The 21,422-nt window shown below is 56.1% G+C and overlaps 1 protein-coding gene across 4 annotated transcripts in view; it reads right to left on the bottom strand.

The window, feature by feature from the left end:
- The window catches only part of KCNH2 (potassium voltage-gated channel subfamily H member 2), a 32,596-nt gene extending 19,442 nt beyond the window's left edge, over positions 1-13,154 (bottom strand). The window contains 3 exon segments of one of the 4 annotated variants that reach the window (NM_001082384.1): positions 9,844-9,896; positions 9,948-10,074; positions 12,742-12,817. In NM_001082384.1, the coding sequence (NP_001075853.1) occupies positions 9,844-9,896; positions 9,948-10,074; positions 12,742-12,817 (256 nt within the window). 4 annotated transcript variants of the gene reach the window in all.
- Between the last annotated feature and the right edge of the window lie 8,268 nt (positions 13,155-21,422).

The following is a 21,422-nucleotide window of genomic DNA, read 5'->3' as shown; positions in this document are numbered from 1 at the left end:
AGCTGGGAAACCCAGAGTGCTGGGGGACACTCACTGCAGGGCATGATTGGGGGTGTCCACAGCCAGACCCCAACTCCCATAAAAGCAGTCTCCAGGTACCCTTCCAGCAGGATCCTGCCAGCTACGTCTGGGGCCATACTAGGGCCTGGGGCCTCTGAAGGCATCTGGCCCCCTGCCCAGGCCCTCTCCAGCCATCCACCTCGCACTGCAATGGCCTCAAGAGACGAGCCCTGTCCTGCTCCTGAGGAGCCCTGGGTAGGTGAGAGCCACACACTGGGGAAAGCCACCTCCAGCTGCACTCACAGACAGCCCTGAGCCAGCCGGCGTCAACGCCTCCTCCTGCACCCCAGCTTCTGCCTGCCCTCTCCTGCTCCCCTTGGCCCTGAACCTCTCCCTGCCAACTGCCCCCAGCCCCCTGTCGGAGGTTTTCTGCACTTCTCCACCTGTCCTGCGTGCAGGCTTCTCCCCGCACACTTGTCTAAAGCCTCGGCCCCTTGTAAGAGAGCGCTGTGCACGACTTCTAGGTGAACTTCCTCTCTCCAGCCCAGAGTCACAGCCCAGGGGCCAGGGCTGCCGGCTGCACCAGGGGTTAAGCGAGTGGGGAAGGATGGTTTGTGGTCTCACAGGTGGTGACCTGCAGGCATGGACAAACCATGGCCCCTCCCCCTGGGCTCCCTTCCATATCCAGGGGTACTGACCACCCTTTGGCGACAGGACTGGCCCATTTCCAACGTTTGGTGCTCTCCCATCTTGAGTCTGAACAGCAGATGGAGCCACCATGGGAATGCGGGTGTCTTTGCCTGAAGCAATAGCAAATCTGATCAACAGTGACCACGGAGGAGCGCGGGGCTGACGCTTAGAGCCCTGGGTGATGGGGGGGGGGGGGGGGGGCGGGGGGCGGCTGCAGCACAGGTGGTATTTCTGAGCTTCCGATCCCTTCAACCCTGCTCCATGCTGATTCTCCATGCGGTGTGCCATGGGGCAGCCCAGGCACACACTGTCCCTTAGGGGCCAGCCTGGGGGCCTTCCTCTAGTGCTTTGTAAGCTTCTAGAACTAAACTCCATCCTGGCTCCCAGAGAGCTGAGAGGGCACTTGATAAAGCCGGTCCCAATTTGAGCTCTGCCAAATGAGCCACTGCTTCTTGATCAGCAAACCAAGAGCTGCAGCTCCTCACTCACGGGACACTGGGAGGTACCAGCCCACAAGTACACGCGCCAACGAGAGCCCCTCGGAAAAATCAGGACGGAACATTTGAGCATCAAAACACGTGACCAGGACCCAAACAGAGATGGAGAAAACCAGTGTTATTTACGGATGATGGCGTCATCTCTCCAGAGAGCCAACAAAATCGACAGATAAACAATTAGAACTAATAAGAGAGTTCAGTAAGGTTGCCAGATACAAGATCAGCCCACGAAAATATACAGCATTTCTCTACACCAGTCATAACACAGCTAGAAAACAGAGCCACCAACAAGCCATCTTTCCCAACAGCGACAAAAAGCATAAAGCACCCAGGCAGTGACCAAGAATGTGCAAGACGTCCATGGGGAGACAAAAGCCAACCTTAAACTAATAAAGAGCAGAGAGATGACCTGCTAAATGGAGAGACAGTCTGGGTTTTTGACTGGGACAAATATAAAGATGTCAGTTGTCCCAAAATGAATCTATAAAACCCATCTCATTCCAGTCAAGATTCCAAGGGCTTTTTTTTTCTGTCCAGGAACTCAATAAACTTTCTCTAAAATGTATAAAGAAGAGAGACCCACGAAAAGCTATGTCAACCTTTAAACAGAAGAAGAAAGAGGGAGAATGTGCCTTATCAGATACTAAGACATACTAAATGTCATTTTTTTTAGATGTGGCTTTGATGCAAAAACAGACAAATGTTTGGAACAAAACAGAGAGCTCAGAGACAGACCTACAGCTATGTGGGAAATTAACCTATGACAAAGGTGGCCCCACATCAATGGAAAAGAACAGAGTGTTTATTAGATTGTGGGGAAAGTTGGCTCATCACATGGGAAAAACAAAACTTGATCCCTACTTGATCCCACATTCGAGGTAGGCTCAGGACGGATTAAAGACCCAGCTTGGAAAGGTAACACAAGTGAAGATGAACCTCTTAGGCTGGTGAAGGATTTTTTCAACAGCACTTCAAAAACACAAACAAAGCAAAAAAAAATCATGAATGATTTGGTATTAGAATTAAATATCCTTTTCCTGGATAAATTGAACAAGAGACTGAATGGAAGATGCTTGCAATATTTCAATTCAAGAAGGAATTCATATCTGGAGTATATATTGAATCTTCAATGTATATATTTGTATTTCTGGAATACACAAGCAACTCTTGAAAAGCAACAAGAACGGAAAACTGCGACCTCAGTAGAAGAATGAGCAAAATAGGTGGGCATTTGGCATAGCAGTCAGGATGCTGCTTGGGACGCCTGCGACCCCTACCAGAATGACTGAGTTCCAACCCTGACTCTGCTGCCAATTCCAGCTTCCCGCTCATGGGCACCCTGAGGCAGCAGGGTCCCTGCCACCCAGGTGGAGCTCCCAGTTTGAGTTCCTGGCTCCCAGCTGCAGCCTGACCCAGTACCAGCAATAGCAGGCATTGGGGTATAAACTAGCAGATGGGATCTGTGTGTGTCCAAAATAAAATAAATAAAAACTTTAAAAAAAAAAGAAAAGAAAAATGAGCAAAGGACGTAAGCCAGCAGTTCACAGAAAAGGAGACCCAAAGTGCTCTCAAGTACCTTTTAAGGTACTCAATAGAAATCAAAGACGGGCAAACGAAAGCACCAAGATATTGCTTTCACCCACAGATTGGCAAAAATTAGAAAGGCAGATAATGCCAAGTACGGCAGAGACACCAGGGTACAGGAATCCCATGCTCCACGTAGGAGGGTGAGTGTGGGTGCAGCCGTTCGGGTGCACAATCTGGCAGCACTTGGTTGACTGTCCATCCACGTGTTCTGTGAACCTGCAATCCCAGACACCCATCCCACAGACATCCAAGGCCGGACGGGACCACGTATGAGGAGGCTCACTGCAGCATCACTTCTGGTGGGGGAAAGGGAGGGGCAGTCTCGCATCTCTCCCTGTGCAGGTAAGGGTGCTGGGCGCACCACAGAATGCGCAGCTGCAGACGCAATATCAAATAACAGCCCAGCTAGAGTCAAAGGCATGTTTCTGTGTGAGAAAAGTGAACACCAGAATACAATATATAGCACAATATCATTTGCATAAATTAAATCCAAATGCATATATCCAGACAAAATACACATTTGCAAGAACATATGCAAGCAACACATTCACAGTAAGTACAGCTGAATGGCTGCCGATGGGGAGGGTAATGGGACTGAGGAGTGAGACAAAAGGGAAAAGGGAAAAAATTAAATGAAAAAGAAAGAAGAAAACAAACACTAACATGAGTACTGTGATTTCAGTTATTTACGAAGGGGGCAGGAGATGGGGCCAGCGGGATCCTGGGGAGGAAGAGGGCGGGGCAGGCAGGGGTGCAAAGCCGGACACGGAGTGCAACATGCAGGGGAGGAGGAGAGCAGGGGAGGAACACAGGTGCCACGGCCCGGCTTGGGCTCGCTTCCCACGGTTACAGCAGCAGAGGCCAGGACCGGTGGCCACACGGGTGACGCCCTGCCAAGCAGAGCGAGCCCTGGCACTGCTGCCCTGTCGATGCCAGTCACCTTATTCTTGGGAGCACATGGATGACAGGTGCTATGGTCCCACTTAGCAAAATGAGAAAGGGAGCTTCTAACACCCAAGATTCCCGAGGCCTGAGCCCATCACGCCCCGGACAAGGGCCCTGTGGGACAAGGCAGCCTTGTGGTGGCATTCCACGTCGGGCGGGGCTCTGGAGGTAGCATTTCCACCAGGGCAGCCACCGGCAGTCTCCCTAAGCAACAGTCTCCCTCCTGCAAAATGACGAGGCCACCTGTGATAAAGCCTGCAGCCCCCGTGGGCAGGCTGTGAAGGTGGTCACAGCAGTGAGCCTGCCATGTGAGCTGCCACGGCGGCCACCATTCCTCGCTCTGCCTCCTAACCCAGCTCTGCTCTCTTTGGAAGCTCTAAGATTTTACTCTCCTACTCGGGTCTCCTGAGTCCATTGAGGTGAGAGAGGCTCTGAGCCCCACCACGCCTCCCCCTGTACCCCACACACACAGCCGGGGCGGAGGACTCCCGGCTCTCTCAGAGGCCGTGGTCCCCCTGGTCCCGCCTTCCTCACAGCCTCCTCCTCCTCCTGAGCCCCGACATGATTTATTCCAAGGCTTTTCACAGAGTGGGAGGCTGAGGACCAGAGATGGGAAGTGATTTTCCCAAGGTCACCCAGCAAGTCTGTAGTTGAATAGAAACTGCTCCCAGGTCATCTGATCCCCAGAGGAGGAGTTCTGCAACACAGCACACTGCCCACCGGCATTCACTCGTCCATCAGCAAACATACCCCGAGCTCCCACTACATACGAGGCACAGGGATCCAACAGAGGACAAAGCAGGCAGCCCGCCCTCTGCCCTGGTGGACCGTAGGGCCTGGTAGGGGAAGAGGGACATGGTGAGTTCCTCCAGCACCGGGACCCAGGGAGCCCCTGGGCCAAGGGGAAGGCGCCGCATCCCATCAGGTGCACCCAGCCTGGCAGAGGACAGAGACCCGGCTGGGAGAGGGGGTTCATCTGAGGTCAACCACAATTCACAGCACCAGTCTCCACGGCTCCCTGGCCTGAGGACAAGGAGGGGACTATGGGGGCTAGCTCAAGCAGCCCCTTCTGTCTCTCCTCCTCCCCTGTTCTCCTGGCCCTGACCCTGGAGGCTCTCCATCCATGCCTGTTAAAAACTCCGTCACACAAAATGCTAAATGCACCCCAGCGCTGGCCCTGCTGCCACCACCCCCCCCACGGCCCCCACTCCCCAGAGCCCAAGGCCACCGTCAAACTCTGCTGCCATCCCAGACAGCTCTATGCAAATATTTACATAGCTTCCTCTCCGGGGGCTACAGAGGACTGGCCGTGGAGGAGCCACCCTCCCGACACTCTCCAGACACAGGGCGGCTGAGGCTGGCCTTCCTCCTGGGGTATACTGGGGCAGGCAGATGCACATCCACCCCCGCCCCCAGCAAACCAGGGCACCCTGTCCCAGCTCAGGAGTGACCCCCAGAGGCCTGGGACCTACTGGGGACACCTCCGAGAGACAGTGCTCCCTGGGGAGAGGCAGCCGGCCCTGAACCGTGGGGCTCTGCAGCCGCCCTCACCTGGCCCTGGCTGTGGGGATTTGGACACCTGCCCTGAAGATGACGGGAGCTCCCCGTGGCTTCAGTCCCACACGAGCATAGTTCCCCATGTCTACACTGGGTTCCCCCTGGTATCACTCAGGTCCGCTCCCATGTCAAGGACACAAAACACTCCCTAGGCACCAACCACTGTACACCCTGCATTCCCAGTCTCAAGGCATCCACTCGTCCACTCCAGGACAAGTTTCCTCTGTTGCCAACCCACCAGACAGAAGGGGACCTCGGGGCCTGAGAAGAGCGAGGTGGGGCGGGTACCTGGCATGACGAGGGCAGTCATGTTGAAGGAGGAACATGACAGTGACTTAAGGGCACAGGACGGCTGGGGAAGGTGAGAATGGGAACCAGGAGAAATGGCCTGAGATGCACAGGGCGGCAGGAGACTCGAGGAGTGAGGCTGTTAACCGCACTGCCTTTGTGAGAGCCTGGGAGACTGCGGTCAAGCCCAGGGACAGTAGACTGGTGCTACACAGCACACACAGCTGGGACAGAGGACCCCCGGCTCTCTCGGAGGCCACCATCCTCTGGGGCCACCTCTGGGGTCCTGGGAGCACAGCACTCTGGGTAACAGGCCTGAACCATGGGTCCCTACTACCCCACTCCCACCACAGTGTCAGCTGCTGCTGGAGGGGGAGGTGGCCTCTGACCCTGTTACCATGCCAACTGGCTGGAGTGGGGAAGCCAACAGGCTCCTCCAGAGATACCCCCTTCCCCACCCACGAACAGCTCCCCAGGACACAGGGACCGTTGGATGCATGGAGGGCCAGACAGAACGAAGGGGTCTCGGGAGAGGGAGGCAGGAGGAAGGTTCAGGGGTGCTGAAGGAAGAAGAGAGGCAGATGTGGGGAGAAGGAGGTAAGGGGCACACAGAGAGAAGCGGGAAGCGGAAGAGCCTGGGAGACGGGACAAAGGCAGGCAGGCCGAGCTCAGGGGTGGGGAAGCGGGGCACAGAGAGCGGAGCAGGGAACAGAGAACGTAAGGGATGGAGAGGGCGGACCTCCGTGGGGTCCAGTAGAAGAGGAGCCACAGCCCCTGCAGCCACGGCCATGTCAGGGCACAGGTATGCCCCAAGCCAGCACCGCTGAAGGAGGTGCCCCTCCACGGACAGCAGAGCCCGCTACCCCTCCCTGCTGGGCTGTGCTTCCAGTTCCACCTTAATCCTGGGCCTCACACAGGCCGGTGAACCCCGCACAGTGTGTGGCTCCCTCCAGTTCCACACTCTCCCAGTCTAACCCCCCCACCTCCCAGCGGTCCCAACAACTAACTAAATAACGGGGCTGTCTGGCTCCAGGCCTGATACTGTACAGAGCTAGGCTAGAGGCACCGACACAGCACAGCTGTCTTCTGTGGTGCCTGCCAGCAGAACGCCCTGCCTGCTTCCCAGCCCCCATCTCTCCCTGGGGCTGCAGCCCAGGGGCCCACTCTCCTGGGGCTGGCCCAGGCAAAGACCCTGAGGAAGGCCTGGCCAGAAGCAAGAGGCGGCACCCGCATTCCTGCCCTCTGCCTCCCCAGTAGGCCCCACGCACAAGCACGTGCACACTGCCCAGGTCTGACCATGGGGTCACACAAGGGACTGAATGTGTTCAAGCAGAGGAAGAGAGGCTCTGTCTTTGACTGTACTGGGTGGGGAAGGGGCAGACTGTCTGCACCATCCAAGGCCTAGAACGCAAGGACAGGTGGGCCCCGGTGGCCTAGGGCCAAGGCCAGCTTGCTGGCTAACAGGAGACATCTGATTCCATGGAAACTAGGTGAAAGTAAAGGGAGCAGGCAGAGGTGGCTGGCATAGGCTTTTCTGGGTCACAGCCCCATTTGAAGGAGCCACCTAGAGAGGGGAAAGAGTTTGAACTTGGGTCAGGGACCTGGGTTCTAGTCCACTCCCTCCGCTGATTTACTGGGTAACCAGAGCGCCATCACCCAGTTTCTCCAACTGTAACCCGAGTGGGCTGGATTAGATGACCCTCTAGGTCACTAAGATTCTGCGATAGCTCCTCTGCAGAAGTGGTCTGTGGTCATCCTCTCCCAAAGGAATTGGGTTGAGCCTGGAGGGAGGGCTTGCTCCACCTAAGAGGGCCCCACATATACTGCAACCAAAGACAGAAGTGCTCAGAGAGCCAAACCCCCCAGCACACGCAACATCGATAGTGGGCCTGGCACTGTGCTGGCCCAGAAAGACCCTGCTGGGAATGCTCTCTAAAAAGCCTAGTGTCAGGGCCAGTGCCAGGGCACGGCAGGTTAAAGCCATGGCCTGCAGCACCGGCATTCTATATGGGCAGCAGTTCGAGTCTGGGCTACTCCACTTCTGATCCAGCTTCCTGACAATGCTCCTAGGAAAGCAGCAGAAGATGGCCCAAGTCCTTGGGCCCCTGCACCCACATGGGAGACCTAGGAGCTCCTGGCTCCTGGCTCCTGGCTTCAGCCTGGCCCAGCCCCAGTCACTATGTCCATTTGGGGAATAAACAAGCAGATAGAAGATCCTCTCTCTCTCTCTCTCACTCTCTGGCTCTCCTTCTCTCTTCTGTAACTCTGCCTGTCAAATAAATAAATAAATCTTTAAAAAAGAAAATGTCCAGTGTCCTGGTGCAGTTCCCAGGTGAGGCACATTAACCCAGAAGGAGAATCAGGCTCAGGGAAGTCGACGACTTACTCCTATAATATCTCTGGTATTAGACTTGAACCCAGGACTTATGGGTTCATATTCTTTTCACTGCACTGGTGGTTTGGAAGCTTTTACAATCAAAACTCAGGGGCCAGTGGTAGGGTGCAGTGGGTTAAATTGCCACTTGCAATGCCAGCATCCCGGGTGGGCAACAGTTCGAGTCCCAGCTGCTCCACTTCCAATCCAGCTCTCCAATAATGCACCTGGGAAAGCAGCAGAAGATGGCTCAAGTGCTTGGGTCCCTGCACCCATGTGGGAGACCCAGATGGAGCTCCTGGCTCCTGGCTTCAGATTGACCCAGCCCCCACCATTGCAGCCATTTGGGAAGAGAACCAGTGGATGGAAGATGTTTCTCTTGTGTCTGTCTTTCCCTCCCCGTCCCCATAATGCTCCCTTTCAAATAAATAACTCTTTAAAAATAATTAAAACTTCAAATAGAAATTTCCCACTAACTAGTGTACAGACAGACCTCTAACTCTCAGAGGCTGTGTTCAATATGTTCAATGTGTGCTCAATGTGTTCAATATGACAGGAGGAAAAAGCAGGAGACGACATGGGTGCCCTTCCTTGCTCTGCCTCACTCCAGCTGTGCGACTTTGGGGAAGTAACTGAATTTCTCTGAACTTCAGCTTCCTCATCCAAAAAAGGGAGATAAAAATAGTTTCTACCTCCCAGGATTGTTGTGAAGATCACATCAGATAATGTAAGTGAAACACAGCCCCAAGTCCAGCACATGGAAACCACCCACTCCCTTCGGTGCCACAGCCCCTGCCTGCCTGCCAGAAACAGCCCTGATTTGCTGAGACCGTGCCCGGAGCACTGTCCAGGGCTGCCGCAGCCTGCACACCTGCAGCAGCAGGGTCTGCAGGGTGTAAGCCTTTACAGGGTGGCCAGAGCCACCCTGGAGCATACACAAGGGCATCGGGCTCCCCACCTCGCCCGGTGGCATTCACCTTGTGCAGCCAACAAGCTCCCTGAGGGCAAGAACCTCATCTGTCCCGCAGACTGCTCCACCTGCAACAGCCTAGCTCCACGCCTGGCTCACAGGGGTTCGGCAAATGCTTATTGGACTCACGCTGGGGAGCCGCAGGCTTGGGGCTTCTCCAGCAGAGGGGGCTCTAGAAAAGCCCCCTCGCTGGCCCCCCAAGGCCGTGCTGCACGGCTCTCTCCCCGCGCAGAGCCCACCCGCCAACAGGGCAGGCGGGGTGTGGAAGCAGCCCCGCCCCTGCTCTGTTTATCCGCTCTCCGGAAGCCCAGAGCGGCTGGGCGGGGAGGCGGCGGCTGAGCAGAGACACCTGGAGTAGGAGCGGGCGGCGGGGCGGGGCCGTAAGGAGGAGACCTAGGGGACGGAGGTTGGGAGAGGTACACACTGCCCCCAGGTGCAGTTGAAGGGCGGAAGGGAAACCGGACAGAAGAGGTGGGGCGGCCCTGCGTGGCCTCACCCTCAGTGGCATCTTTCGAAACCAGTCACCTAGCAGGGACAGCCCTAGGGTGGCTACAGGCCCGCGTCCGGAGGCCAGCGCGCAGCCGGGTGAAACTCCCGCTCACCAGCTCTTCGTGCCCACCGCTGCCCAGGGAGAAAGGAACCACATACTCGGGCCCCACAGCCTATCACCCCCTCTGCCAGCCTGAAAACCATCCCACCGGAGTGAATGAGACGAACAGACCCCGACCGCGCCTCTCCCCTGGCAAAAGGCAGCTTTCCGACCTGGGTCATGCCCCAGGAACCTGCCTCGGCTCAAATTCCCACCATCCCTCAGCTAACCCCCACCCCCACCCCGGGCCCTACTCCTAGCCCTACACCGGGCCCCTACTCTGCTCTCTAGGCCCCGCCCCTTCGCCCCGCCCCCCTCGGCGAGTCCCCGCCCAGACCCCGCCTACCATCCTTCCGGTAAAAGGCGATTTCCACTTTGCGCTCCTCGGCGCCCAGCAGGGCCTGCGCGATCTGTGCGGCGGCGCGGCGCTGCGTGCGCGGCCCGTGCAGGAAGTCGCAGGTGCAAGGCCTCTGCATCACCTCGGCTCGCGAGTAGCCGCACAGCTCACAAAAGCCGTCGTTGCAGTAGATGACAGCGCAGTTCTCCACCCGCGCGTTGGCGATGATGAACTTGCGGCCTGCGGGGGGATGGGGGGGCGGGGATGAACAAGCATGTGAACCCGGACCCAAGCCCGCGGGGGCTCCCTGGCCTTCCCCACCGTCTCTCGTCACGAACACTGTCCGGGGACTCCCCGCTGCAGGGAGCACCACGGGGACTGAGGTCCCCAGTAGGGGGCGAACGCAGCTGCGCCCTGACACAGGTGCCTGGCTGGGTCCGGCCGGGCGGCGCGCCCTCTCCCCCGCCCAGCCCGCAGGCTGGCTGTGTGGCTTCCCCCGGGCAGGCCGCCAACAGCCCGCCGCCCCCTCCGCGCCCGGGGCCCAGGCCAGCCTGGGCGGGTGTCAGCGACGCGTGTCAGCAGCCGCGGCGGAGGGATAAACACTGGGCCTGGAGAGGGAGCCTGGGAAGGGCCGGCGATGGCGGCCAGCCTTCTCCTTACACCGGCCCCTCTCTCCAGACCCGGGGCGCTCCCTGGGTCACTCCTTACCCCCTCCCCGAGGCTCCCTAGAAAATCACTCCCCCAAGTATCTTCTTGGAGCCTGCTGGGACAGTACCTGCTGGGACTTCTCCCACGCTCCAAGGACAGTCAGGGGCAGGGGACTGAGTGCGGCCAAAGAGGATGAGCACCTGTTTTATCTCACGTGATACACTGACAACCCCTTAAGGTAGGTGGCATCCTCCCCATCTTATAGACGAAGAAACGAGGGCTAAAGAGAAGTTCACCATTCCTAACTCCCGCAGCTTACAAATGACAGCGCCAGCTTTTGGACTTAAGCTGGCAGAAGAACAGCTGAGGGTCACAGACAGAAGCCCAAGGTCACGGGGAGTCAGGAACACGGTAGGCAGTGGGCAGCTCCAACCATGGCAATACCTGGAGCCTGAGCCACTGACCCACTAACTAGAACACAGACCCAGGAAAGGGGCCTGAAGCCCTCCTCGGTTTGGCCCTAGCAAGGAGAGGAGCCCCAGGAGACCTACTTTGGCTGGACTTGGCTCTTCCACTCCACGCCTGCCCCAGGAGCCAGGCTGGCAGGTGAGCAGCAGGCAGGCAACGGCCTCAGCTTTGCCAGGCAAGATGCTCCAGGGACAAGAGCTTTCTATAAACAGAAGTTTCCGGCCACTTTGGCCTCTAATGCTGGAGCTTTCGATAGCAGTTGGAGCTCTCCCCCTGGCCTCCCCAGAAGGCACAGCCTTTAGGCTTCAGCCCTGGGCAATCCCACGAGCAAGGACCAGGCGGCTGCAGCAGGGGCACCTTGAAGCTGGCCAGGCCTCCTCCCTTCCCCTGGCCTCAAGAGAGTTACCTTTTGGGATTGGGTCATCTTTAGATCCATTCCCAAGATACCCCCACCCCAAAAATTCCCAGGAAATCATCAACCCCAGGTGTTGGCTTCCTGTCGCAGGAAGAGACCCTTAATTCTACCTCCATCTCTGATTCAGCCTGAGACTGCCCAGAGTACCAGCCATACACCCCAGACCCTCTTGATGGAAAACCACCCCTGGTCCTCACTCCCAGGCCAGGGAGAGAAGAGCAAGTTTCTTTGAATGCAAGCCCCATCCCTTCCCCCAGGCTCTGCCCTGATATCCTGGAATACCAAGACAGAAGGGACGAAAAAGACCTCTTTGGTCTTCCCCATCCTTCAAGGATGTGGAAACAGACCCAGGGAGGAGTCACCCCAGGTCCCATGGCAGTCAGTGGCATACTGCACGAGAAGGCAGACCCCTGCATCCCAGCCCAGGTTCTTCCTGGTGCCCCCACAGCTTGTGGGGAGGAAAGCCCCGGGGCCTTCCACCCATGTCAGTGCCTCCACCCCCTGAGGCTCATCCTGTTCCTTGCTTGAGACAGTGCTGCCCATCCAACTGACCCCTCCCTCCCCCCACCACAGTTACAAGCACACGTTGTCCTGTGCTCGCAGGGTCATGGGCAAGGAATGTCACCCTCTCTGCACTCCCAGGGCCTTTGGCAGTCACACCCACTGTAGCACATGCAGTCTTGGGGACAGGCACACAAATACCCAGAACATTCACCTAGCCCGGGACACTTCTGGAAGCCTCTCCTGCCAGGCCAGCATAAAAGGGTTGGGGGAAAACCCTCAACAAGGGGGCACCACATTGAACCTGTTACCCTGGAAGCCCAGCTTCAGCCCCAAGACACCTCCCTCCTGCCCACAGAGGGTCAAACTCAAGAGTGACACACAGGTTCAGGGTCATAGCCATGCCACACACACACACACACACACACTCAAGAGCAGATGGGGCACTGACCCCACATCCTTGGCTTTGCCCCCTCACACATACAACACAGCCCAGATCAGGATGCGCAGGGTACTGTTAGGGTCCCACGGTCTGGATCACAGACATTCTCGTGTCCTTGCATCCACCCAGCCCCATCCACATCCAGGCTCCCGGAGTTGCGGACACCCGCACATTCCCTAAACACTCAGGATGTCACACACACGCTCTCCCGTCCCGGAAGTCTGAACCAAGCCCCAAGACCAGACCCTGGCACCCACGGCCCCCCAGCACCAAACCTTGTCCGGCAGCCCCTGGCCAGTCCTCGGGGCCCACCAGCCCCCACAGACTCGCACTTAGCGATGCGCACGGCCCAGGCACGCCCCCCCAGCCACACTCGTTACAGCTCGGCCCGCCCTCAGAGCCCCCTCCCCGTCCGGCCCCCTCCCCCACTCACTCTGGCCCTCAAACTTGCGGATGATGGTGTCCAGGAAGGTGTTCTGCGGCGCGACGTGGCCCCTCCGCACCGGCATCCTGAGCCCATGGGCGGGCCGGGCGGGCCCCCACCCACCCCGGCCCGGCCCGGCCCAGCACTAGTCTTCGGGTGGCCCGGCCCAGCCGTGGTCTCCGCACCCCCGCGGCAAAGCTGAGCACGGGCGGGGCCGGGGCTGGACTGCGGGCGCGGGGACCCCGCTCGCCGCCCGGGCTCGGGACCGCAGGCCGGGCCTGGAGCCGCCTGAGCTCCGGCCGCCCGCACACCTGTCTGCCGGCCCCAGCCGAGCCGCGGGCCCCGCTCCGCCGCGTCCACGCGCTGCGCTCTGCCCGCCCGAGCGCCCGGCTCCCGGCTCCCGCCCGCCCGCCGCCGCCGCGCCGACAGCCGCTCCGGCGCCCGCGGCTCGGGCAGCGCCTGCGGCTCGGCCCGGCCGCGGAAGGGTTAATGCGGCGCGCGCCCCTCCGGCTCCGGCCCCCGCCTCCCGGCCCCCTCCCGCCAGCCGCGCGCCCGCAGCGCCGCCCTCTTCCCCCCAACCCGCGCGCCCGCCCTTCCCATTGGCTGAGCCGTGCCGAGGGCTCCCCCAACCCCAGACCCTCGCTCCCGCCGCGGAGCCCCCGGGACTTGATCGCCCCGAAGAGGGGGGAGGCACCCTTCAGTAGAGGAACCGTGAAGACAGGTGCGACGCTGGCTTGGAGGTGGGCCAGAGACAGGGGTGCGGATTCCGCCCCCACCGCTGATCGGGGGCTGAGAAACCCGATTTGAAGAGAGAGGGCCGGTCCCTATGCCCTGGTTCCTCACCGTGGCAAGCACCGGCGTGGTACACACAGCGTGAGCTCAGTGCCTGCTGCGGGTGGCAGGGGCGAGGCCTAGGCCCTAGGAAGATGAGCCCAAGGTCAGGGAGACCCGGGAAAAGAGACAATGCAATCTGGAGGCCCAGGCCCGCAGAGATTTGAGATAAGGGTGGGTGACAGGAGGGGCACGCCCCCCCCCGACACACACACACACACACACACACACACGCACGCACACACGCACACACGGCGCTCTGGAGTTACAGGGCTCTCCGTGGGGGTCATGCACACGGAGAGACATTCTGACAGCAGTTGCGGCCTCCTAGCTGCTGGGATCAAAGACAGGCCTCTGAGTGCGAGGTTCCAACCAGGGGATCCCCGAGTGCCAGCGGCCCGCCCTCCCCCTGCAGCGCGGGGGGCCAGCCTTGCAGGCCCAATCGGAGGGCTCAGGGCCCTGCGGCGGCCGCGGCGGCCCAGCCCCTCGGAAAACCCTGGCCTAGCCGCAGGCCCCTCCCCCCCAGCCAGCTGGCTCGCTCCAGCTGCAGCTCCCTTATTTAGGCAAGGAGGCCTGAGGATGCTCAAGGGCAGGCAGGGTGTCTGCCCACCGCCTGCCTGGCTCTGAGTGAGGGTCTCAGGGCCGAGGTGTTCCAGGCATAAGCAGCCAGGCAGGGCCACGGAAAGACCAGGGCAGAGTGTTGACAGCTGAACAGCTTAGCCAGGCCTGGGTCCCCTCCCCTGCAGCCCAGATCAGAGGCCTGTCTAGATGGATGGGGCCATGTGGGGGCTCCTGAGGGCTTGCAGCTGCCTCTGTCCTTGGAGCTAAGGGCTGGGTCTTGTCACCAGGGAGAACCATTGGGGAAGTGGGGGAGGGGAGGAACAAAGGCAGAAAAAGCAGCAGAGTCTGGAAGGAGGCAAAGGCACAGACAAAAAGGTTGAGGTGGGCCCGCCCTACCCAGACGCTCACCTTCTACTCGGGAGCAAGAAGAGGCAGACACTGGGGCCAAATGGGGCCACTGGCCAGCAGACGACACCCTTTTTTATTTGCTGGTGGGTGGGCAGTGACTCAGGGAGGCAGCCGGTGGGAGAGAAGGAGGTGGCTCCACCAGCTGATGCTAAAAACGTCGGAGGCTCTCGCCTGTACAGTCATCCCTTAGGCTCCCTCCACGCCAGCAGCTTCTGCATTCAGCCCCGGGATGCCCAGGGCCCGCGGGCATATGGGCTTCTCCTCCTTGGGGGCCTGGCATCAGCTGCATGCACAGATCTGGGTTCACGACTCACCCAGGCCCCTCATGGAAGCAATCCAGGGGGATCATCCCCCACCTCCAGGTAGGGGATGGAGAGAAAAGGAGGAAAGACCTGCAGCTGAGAATGGGCGGGGGGGAGGGTGACTGGAAAAGGATTTCTCTGCAGCCAGAAGGGAGAGCCAGGCCCTGGAGGGAAGGAGCACTCCTCTCACCTGGCCAGCTGTTCTCCTACTCCAGTGCCCATGTCGCTGGGCCAGCCCCAGCTCTGACCCTAAGGAAGTCAGAGGGACCCCTAATCCTCCCAGAAAGAGAGCAGGCCAGGTACAGAGGAGCCATCCTTCTGTGTCAGAGCCAAGAAAGCTGTTCCCTTAAGCTAAGGAAAGTGAGATCACACACACACACACACACACACACACACACAGTCAAAGCCAAATGCAGATTTCTGACTTCCTCCGAGGCTCAGGGGACAGCAGTCCCACGGCTCCACCCCCACAGACAAGGACTGAGACAAGGAAGAGAAGCTGTGGGATGGGGCAAGCTCTCCCCAAGGCCACCTTCCTAGGGCTGCAGGTGCCAGGCAGGAAGAGGTAAGGAACCACAGAGGAGCTGATAGACAGAAGCCTCTCCCACCCACCAGTTTCCCATCTCTGCTGCCCCCAGATCTGGGACAAAAAGGAAAATCCCCAACCTTAACGGTGGGAGGGGGTTGTTGAGCGCTCCAAATCTGCCCACTCTGCCACAGGATCCAAGAGCCATTTTCAGGGACAATTCCTAGGAAGAGTTGTCCCTAGCTCTGCCTGTGACTGAGAGATGGGAGAGCTACACTTACAAGGAGACACACAGGCTCCTCCCAGCTCCCAGGAAGAGACAATTTAGGGAGAGAAGTCTACAGAAAACATCCTGCCCACCCCACTCTCTGCTCCTGCTCAGTCTGAGGGAGTCAAGCCAGAACATCGGGAGGAAAAAAAGCAATGGAAGCCTGCCCCTGCTGGTGGGCCCCCAAGGAGCAGGCCAGGCCAGACACAGCCAAAATCCTGCCCAGGAGAGCAGGTGACACTCACAGGGGACTAGGAAGCAGTTCCAGCCAGATGGCACAGGGGAGACAGCTTGTGGAGGAACAGTGCTAGGAACAACAAGAGCAGCCCCCAGGGTGCTCAGGGAGATGCTCAGACTGTGCGGTGGGGCTTTGTTTTCCTATGCAACTGGGTCTTCAGAATAGAGATGTTTTCAGATATGAGCTGGAACTGGAGAATAAAGGGGAGAGCGTGTTTCCCCTCCAGATGGGTGCCTAGCGTTTATTGGAAGGAAGGGAAGGAAAGACCAACTCATCCCAAACCTTAGACTCACCCTCCCTTCACTTGCTACATCAGTAGCTCCACATATAGCAGTCATGTCAAGCCCTGGCCCATTCCATGGTCTTCTCCCCACACTGGGGAGGCAGTCCCCTGGTGGTACCAAAACAAGGCTAGGACTCAGGAGTCCTGACTTCTAATGCTGGCTCCATTGAGAGTTGCTTCCACAGATGTTTCCTGGGGACCTTCTATGTGTTGTTCCCTGGGCCAAATGCTGGGGAAGGGAGGGAGGAGGACTGGAGGGAAAAGCCAGGATCCCTCGCCAAGGGTTTAACAGTCTAACGAGGCTTGAGAGGGGCTGTATGCAGCCAGAAACTGCAGAGTCTGTGGCCAGTGCTGTGGGATTACCAGAAGGTGTTGGTTCATTTCAACAGGATGAACCCAGGAGGGCCTTGCTAGGAAAGGTCCTGGAAGGTCAAGACAGGGCAAGGCAGAGGCACTGCAGGTGGAAGGGACAACATGAGCAAAGGTACACAGACTAGAGTGGAGGTCAGGTCTAGGGAAAACAGTGTGGTGACATGGAGCAACAGGCTGGCCATTTACAGAGGACTGGGAAGTATGAATTCTACCGATATGCAAACGGGACACTCTGAAGGAACAGTGGTGGCAGCTGAGATGCATTTTCCATGAATGTAGAAGTTGCATCCAGATCTTGGCAAACAGTAGGAGTCTAATAAAGACTTGTTGAATTAGTGAAACATGTACGATACTTTGGAGAAACTGAAGCCTACAGGAAGTGTTCCAGGTGTCTACTGCTGTATAATATCCATCCCCAAACCCAATGGCTTAAATCAATGATGTCATTATTTTGCTCATGAACCTGCAAATTGGGTAGTTTCACTTAGGCCAACTCTCTGTACTTCATTCCGGAGTAGGGACTAGAAAACTTATTCACTAACTTTTGATGGCTGATGCTGGCTGTCGGCTGGAACCTCAACTAGGGCTAAGCCAGTCATCTCCATGAAACCTTTCTTTATGGCTGCCTGCCTTCCTCACAGTATGATGGCTGGGTTCCAAAGGTGAGTGCCCCAAGAGAAGACCAGTCAGCAGCTGTATCACTTTTAATAACTTAGCCTTTCTCTTTCTCTTCCTCTCTCTCTCTTTCTCTCTCTCTTCCTCCCTCCCTTCCTTCCCCTCTCCTCCTTCTCTCTCTCTATCTCCTATAAAAAAAGTAAGACTCAGATATTTAGCCTATTTGTTATGACTCCAGTTAAGACATGCACATCTCATATCCACAATATCAGCTTCAGCTCCTGACTCTAGCTTCCTGTTAATGCAGATCCTGAGAGGCACTGGTGCTGGCTCAAATAATTTCATTCATGTCCTCAGTGTGAGAGATCTGGGTTGAAGTTCCTGGTCCCAGTTTCAGCCTGGCCCAATCCTGGCTGTTGCAGACATTTGGGGAATGAACCAGTATATGAGTGTCTTCTCTCTCCCTCTCTCTCCCTTCCACTCTCTCTCTCCCTCCCTCCCTCCCTTCTTTCCTCTTTCTCAAATAAAAAACAAATATATATTTTCTTAAAGCATGAGTGACTTCTGTCATAATCAGGGTGCACTGGATTCAAGGGGAAGGAACATAGGCCCCACCTCTCAGTGAAGGAGTGTCACTGTCATATTTCAGGAACAGCATGGCAATGTGCTATATTGGCATGACCACCTTTGAAAAATATAACCTGCCACATGAAGATAAGCAGTAGTCCAAGGAAGAGATGTCCAAGACTTGAACCAGGTCAGAAGCAATGGAGAGGGGCCAGACATTTATTGTGTATTAATACACAATATTATATCTATTTGGTGATATTTTAGAGTACCACTAAATATCATTTTCCTTAGCTTGAAAATGAGACCAAACAATCTGGCCTCTGAGAGCCCTTGAACTGCACACAACAAGTGATTCTTAATCCAATACAGCCATACTCACCAGCCATGAGCAGTCCATTTCCCCTCAATATGCATCTCCACCTCCACCTGCTGCCTCTGATCTCTTATCCTGGCTGCCCTTGGGGCCAGTGGTTCCTCCACAAATAGCACCAAGGTCCATCCTACATATTTATTTCAGACTAAAAATAAGTATAGTGGGAAACTCTTAAGGACAGACAAGAAAACCCTAAGACTGATGGGTCTCCCACTGCACCTGCTGTGCACTTGTCACTGCAGGGTCTGTTGGAAACAAACATATGGCATGGCCTCCACCCACAAGAGTTCATAGTCTAACTGGGGAGGGAGAACAAATGGGCATAAAGTCATGAAAACCATCTAGTGCTACTGATGGTGAACACAGAAGAGCTCAACAGAAGGAGGGCTCTGAGTGAGCTGAGGCAGCTGAGAGGGCTTCCTGGGGAGAGGAGGGTGGGGCTGTGACCCTCTTGTAAGGGTCACTCCTTACAAGAATAAGGGTAAGGGATTTTCCAAGCACAGGGAGAGGGGAAGAACAGCTTCATAGATCAATATCACAACAAGAGTCAGATGTGGGTCCACCCACCAATCTATACTCAAACACAAGTGAGAAAGAGAAGAGAGCAGTTTTAAGCTTCCTGTGCCTGCAAAATTAACAGCTATCTGTCCCTTTGGCTTATGGATTTGGCTCCCCAGGTATGAAAAGTGGCTTCTTCAAGTGAGACTCTACAGCTTAGTGAGCGATAGAAGCTCTAAAACTATTATATAGGAGAAGCTGGTGGTAAGGAAGAATCTGGTCATAAGGTGGTTAGGACACTTGTCTTAGGGCTAAATCTGCATGTATTCCTTCAAAAATATATTTACTAAACACCTTATATGCATCTAATGCTATTCTAGGAAATAGATTGGGTTTTGTTGTTTAATAATGCCCTCAGAGTTTGCAGAACAAGTTCAATCTTTTGAAAATTCTAGGACTTTATTTGGGAGAACTGAAAAGTACTAAGGCACAAGCCATGTTTTGAGCTATTTCCACCAGAGAAGCTGCTGTGGGGGATCCCAGGCTTTCTTGGCTGCTGGAGCCCAGCAGCCAGGCTGGAGCTCTGACTCTGTCCAAGGTGCTGAAAGCTCTTCATGCCAAGTTCAGCAAGAAATCCGGGAACAAGATCGGGGTCCTCTTCAGAACATAATGAATTAGACAGCCATCCCCAAACCATGAAAACAGTAGCTCCAGGAGGCAGTTTATGGTGGAGCAAGAGCTGGATTTTTTTTTAACCAGTTGGTGCCAAGAAGCAAAGGCCGGCCGGCGCCACAGCTCACTAGGCTAATCCTCCGCCTTGTGGCGCCAGCACACCAGGTTCTGGTCCCGGTTGGGGTGCCGGATTCTGTCCCGTTTGCCCCTCTTCCAGGCTAGCTCTCTGCTGTGGCCCGGGAGTGCAGTGGAGGATGGCCCAAGTGCTTGGGCCCTGCACCCCATGGGAGACCAGGAGAAGTACCTGGCTCCGGCCTTCGGATCAGCGCGGTGCACCAGCCGTGGTGGCCATTGGAGGGTGAACCAACAGCAAAGGAAGACCTTTCTCTCTCTTTCTCTCTCTCACTGTCCACTCTGCCTGTCAAAAAATTAAAAAAAAAAGAAGCAAAGGCCTTCTGTGCACCCAGGATGTACCTTTCTCCTTCACCCACTCCCGTTAGACAAAATACAAGTTGGCCCCTGAATTTTACTCTTGCAACTCTCAGATTTCCATTGGGAGTTTCTAGTACTTTATGAAATATTAGAGCCAAACACAAACACTTCCGTATTTTAGATGAGAAAACAGAGATTCAGAATGGGAAGACCTTTCATGAAGGTTATGTCACAAGTTGGAAATGGAGCTGGACAAGCAGTCAGGTCTCATCATGCTTAGTGAAATGGTTTTCTCACCACACTCATCCAGGTTGGGGGTTACACACGCATATAACAGTAGATAAAGAAATAGAGAATTCAAGTTCAAAGTGAGAGTTGTATGTGTGTGTCCGTGCATGTGTGCATGTGTATGTGGGGGGGGGGAGCGCGAGCTGTGGATATAGAGGTGACTGTGTCAGCTTTTCAGAACTATGCCCTATTTATTCTGTTAAAATCAGGCAGAATTCAGAGCATGGCGGGGCGAGTTGATATGGGAATGCTAACCCAACTCTAGTTCCAAGTCCTGAAGGGACTCCCAGGGTCATCAGATACTGAGCCAGCCAACACCAAGGGCCAGAGAAGAGAACTCAGTTCCAACTAAATCTGCCTTCAATCATCTCCATGATCTACTCCCAAACAATTACCCATCACTTTCTGTGTGTTCCACACTGTGCAGGGTTCCTAGGGAAATTAGATGTCTACAAACCAACCAACTCCTGGCTTTACTAAGTTAGCAATTAGTATACAGACAATATTACAAGAGTAAAATACGATTGACAGCAACTGACAAGAGAAGCTACATCACGGTAGATCCCACCTTTACAAAGTGGGGCTGACCATGAGTTCTTGACATTGGAAGAGGGAGAGAATATTTTAAGGTTGGAAGGGCAAAGGAGGTATTTACAAGAACAGATGGTTTAGGGAAAATTTGACTGAGATGAGAACCATGGTCAGGGCCTCATCTTTACCCTCCTGGAAACCACCAGTCCAGTGCAGGTGAGCATGTGAAGGTAACAACAGAGGCCACTCCATGTGCAGGGGCCCAGAATGTCCAAGAAGAGAGGATTGGGTCTTTCTCTTCTGAAAAAGAAAGGGCCCAGAGAGCTCCCCCTTCTGGATCTGTGAGGCAGAGCTTCATGGAGCTTCAGGCTCCTCTAGGAAATGGGATAGCAGTTCCTAGAGTGGTCCAGGCTGGAGTTTAGGGAATCAAACAGAATGGGAACCTAGGAAAGCTCAGGCTCAGCAGCAGCAGCAGCAAACACACCAGCGAGATCTTTTTAGCTGGTCTCTGGCAGGCCACTGAGAGTCAAGGGGCCTACAGTCCATTGGGAAAGCAGAAGCGAAAACAAATGTCACAGTGACTGAAGGTGCATCAGGGTTTGGGGTCCAGATTCCCATATCCCATGAATCAGCAGGGGAATGCTGGTTTGCAGAGAGGGCCTGGCCCCTCTTGGGGCACCTGAGAGGCAGCAGGGAAGGGCTCTGCCGAGACAACCCCCTCTGTGGTTGCTACAGAATTTCCATGCTGGGCACACTTGATGCTCAAAGCTCTGGTTCCCAAGAGACTCAGCACCACAGCAACCACACCAGGAAACTGGGCCAGCCTGAGGGACGGAACGGGAGGAGAGGAAGAAGGGAGGAGGGAAGAAGGGGACAGGGCCTTCCAGGCAGGCCAATCCTGACAACTGAGGTCCCTCAAGTC

Source organism: Oryctolagus cuniculus, chromosome 7, assembly GCF_964237555.1.
Source record: "Oryctolagus cuniculus chromosome 7, mOryCun1.1, whole genome shotgun sequence".
Taxonomy (NCBI): Eukaryota; Metazoa; Chordata; class Mammalia; order Lagomorpha; family Leporidae; genus Oryctolagus; species Oryctolagus cuniculus.
This window is presented reverse-complemented; position numbering and strand designations above follow the sequence as displayed.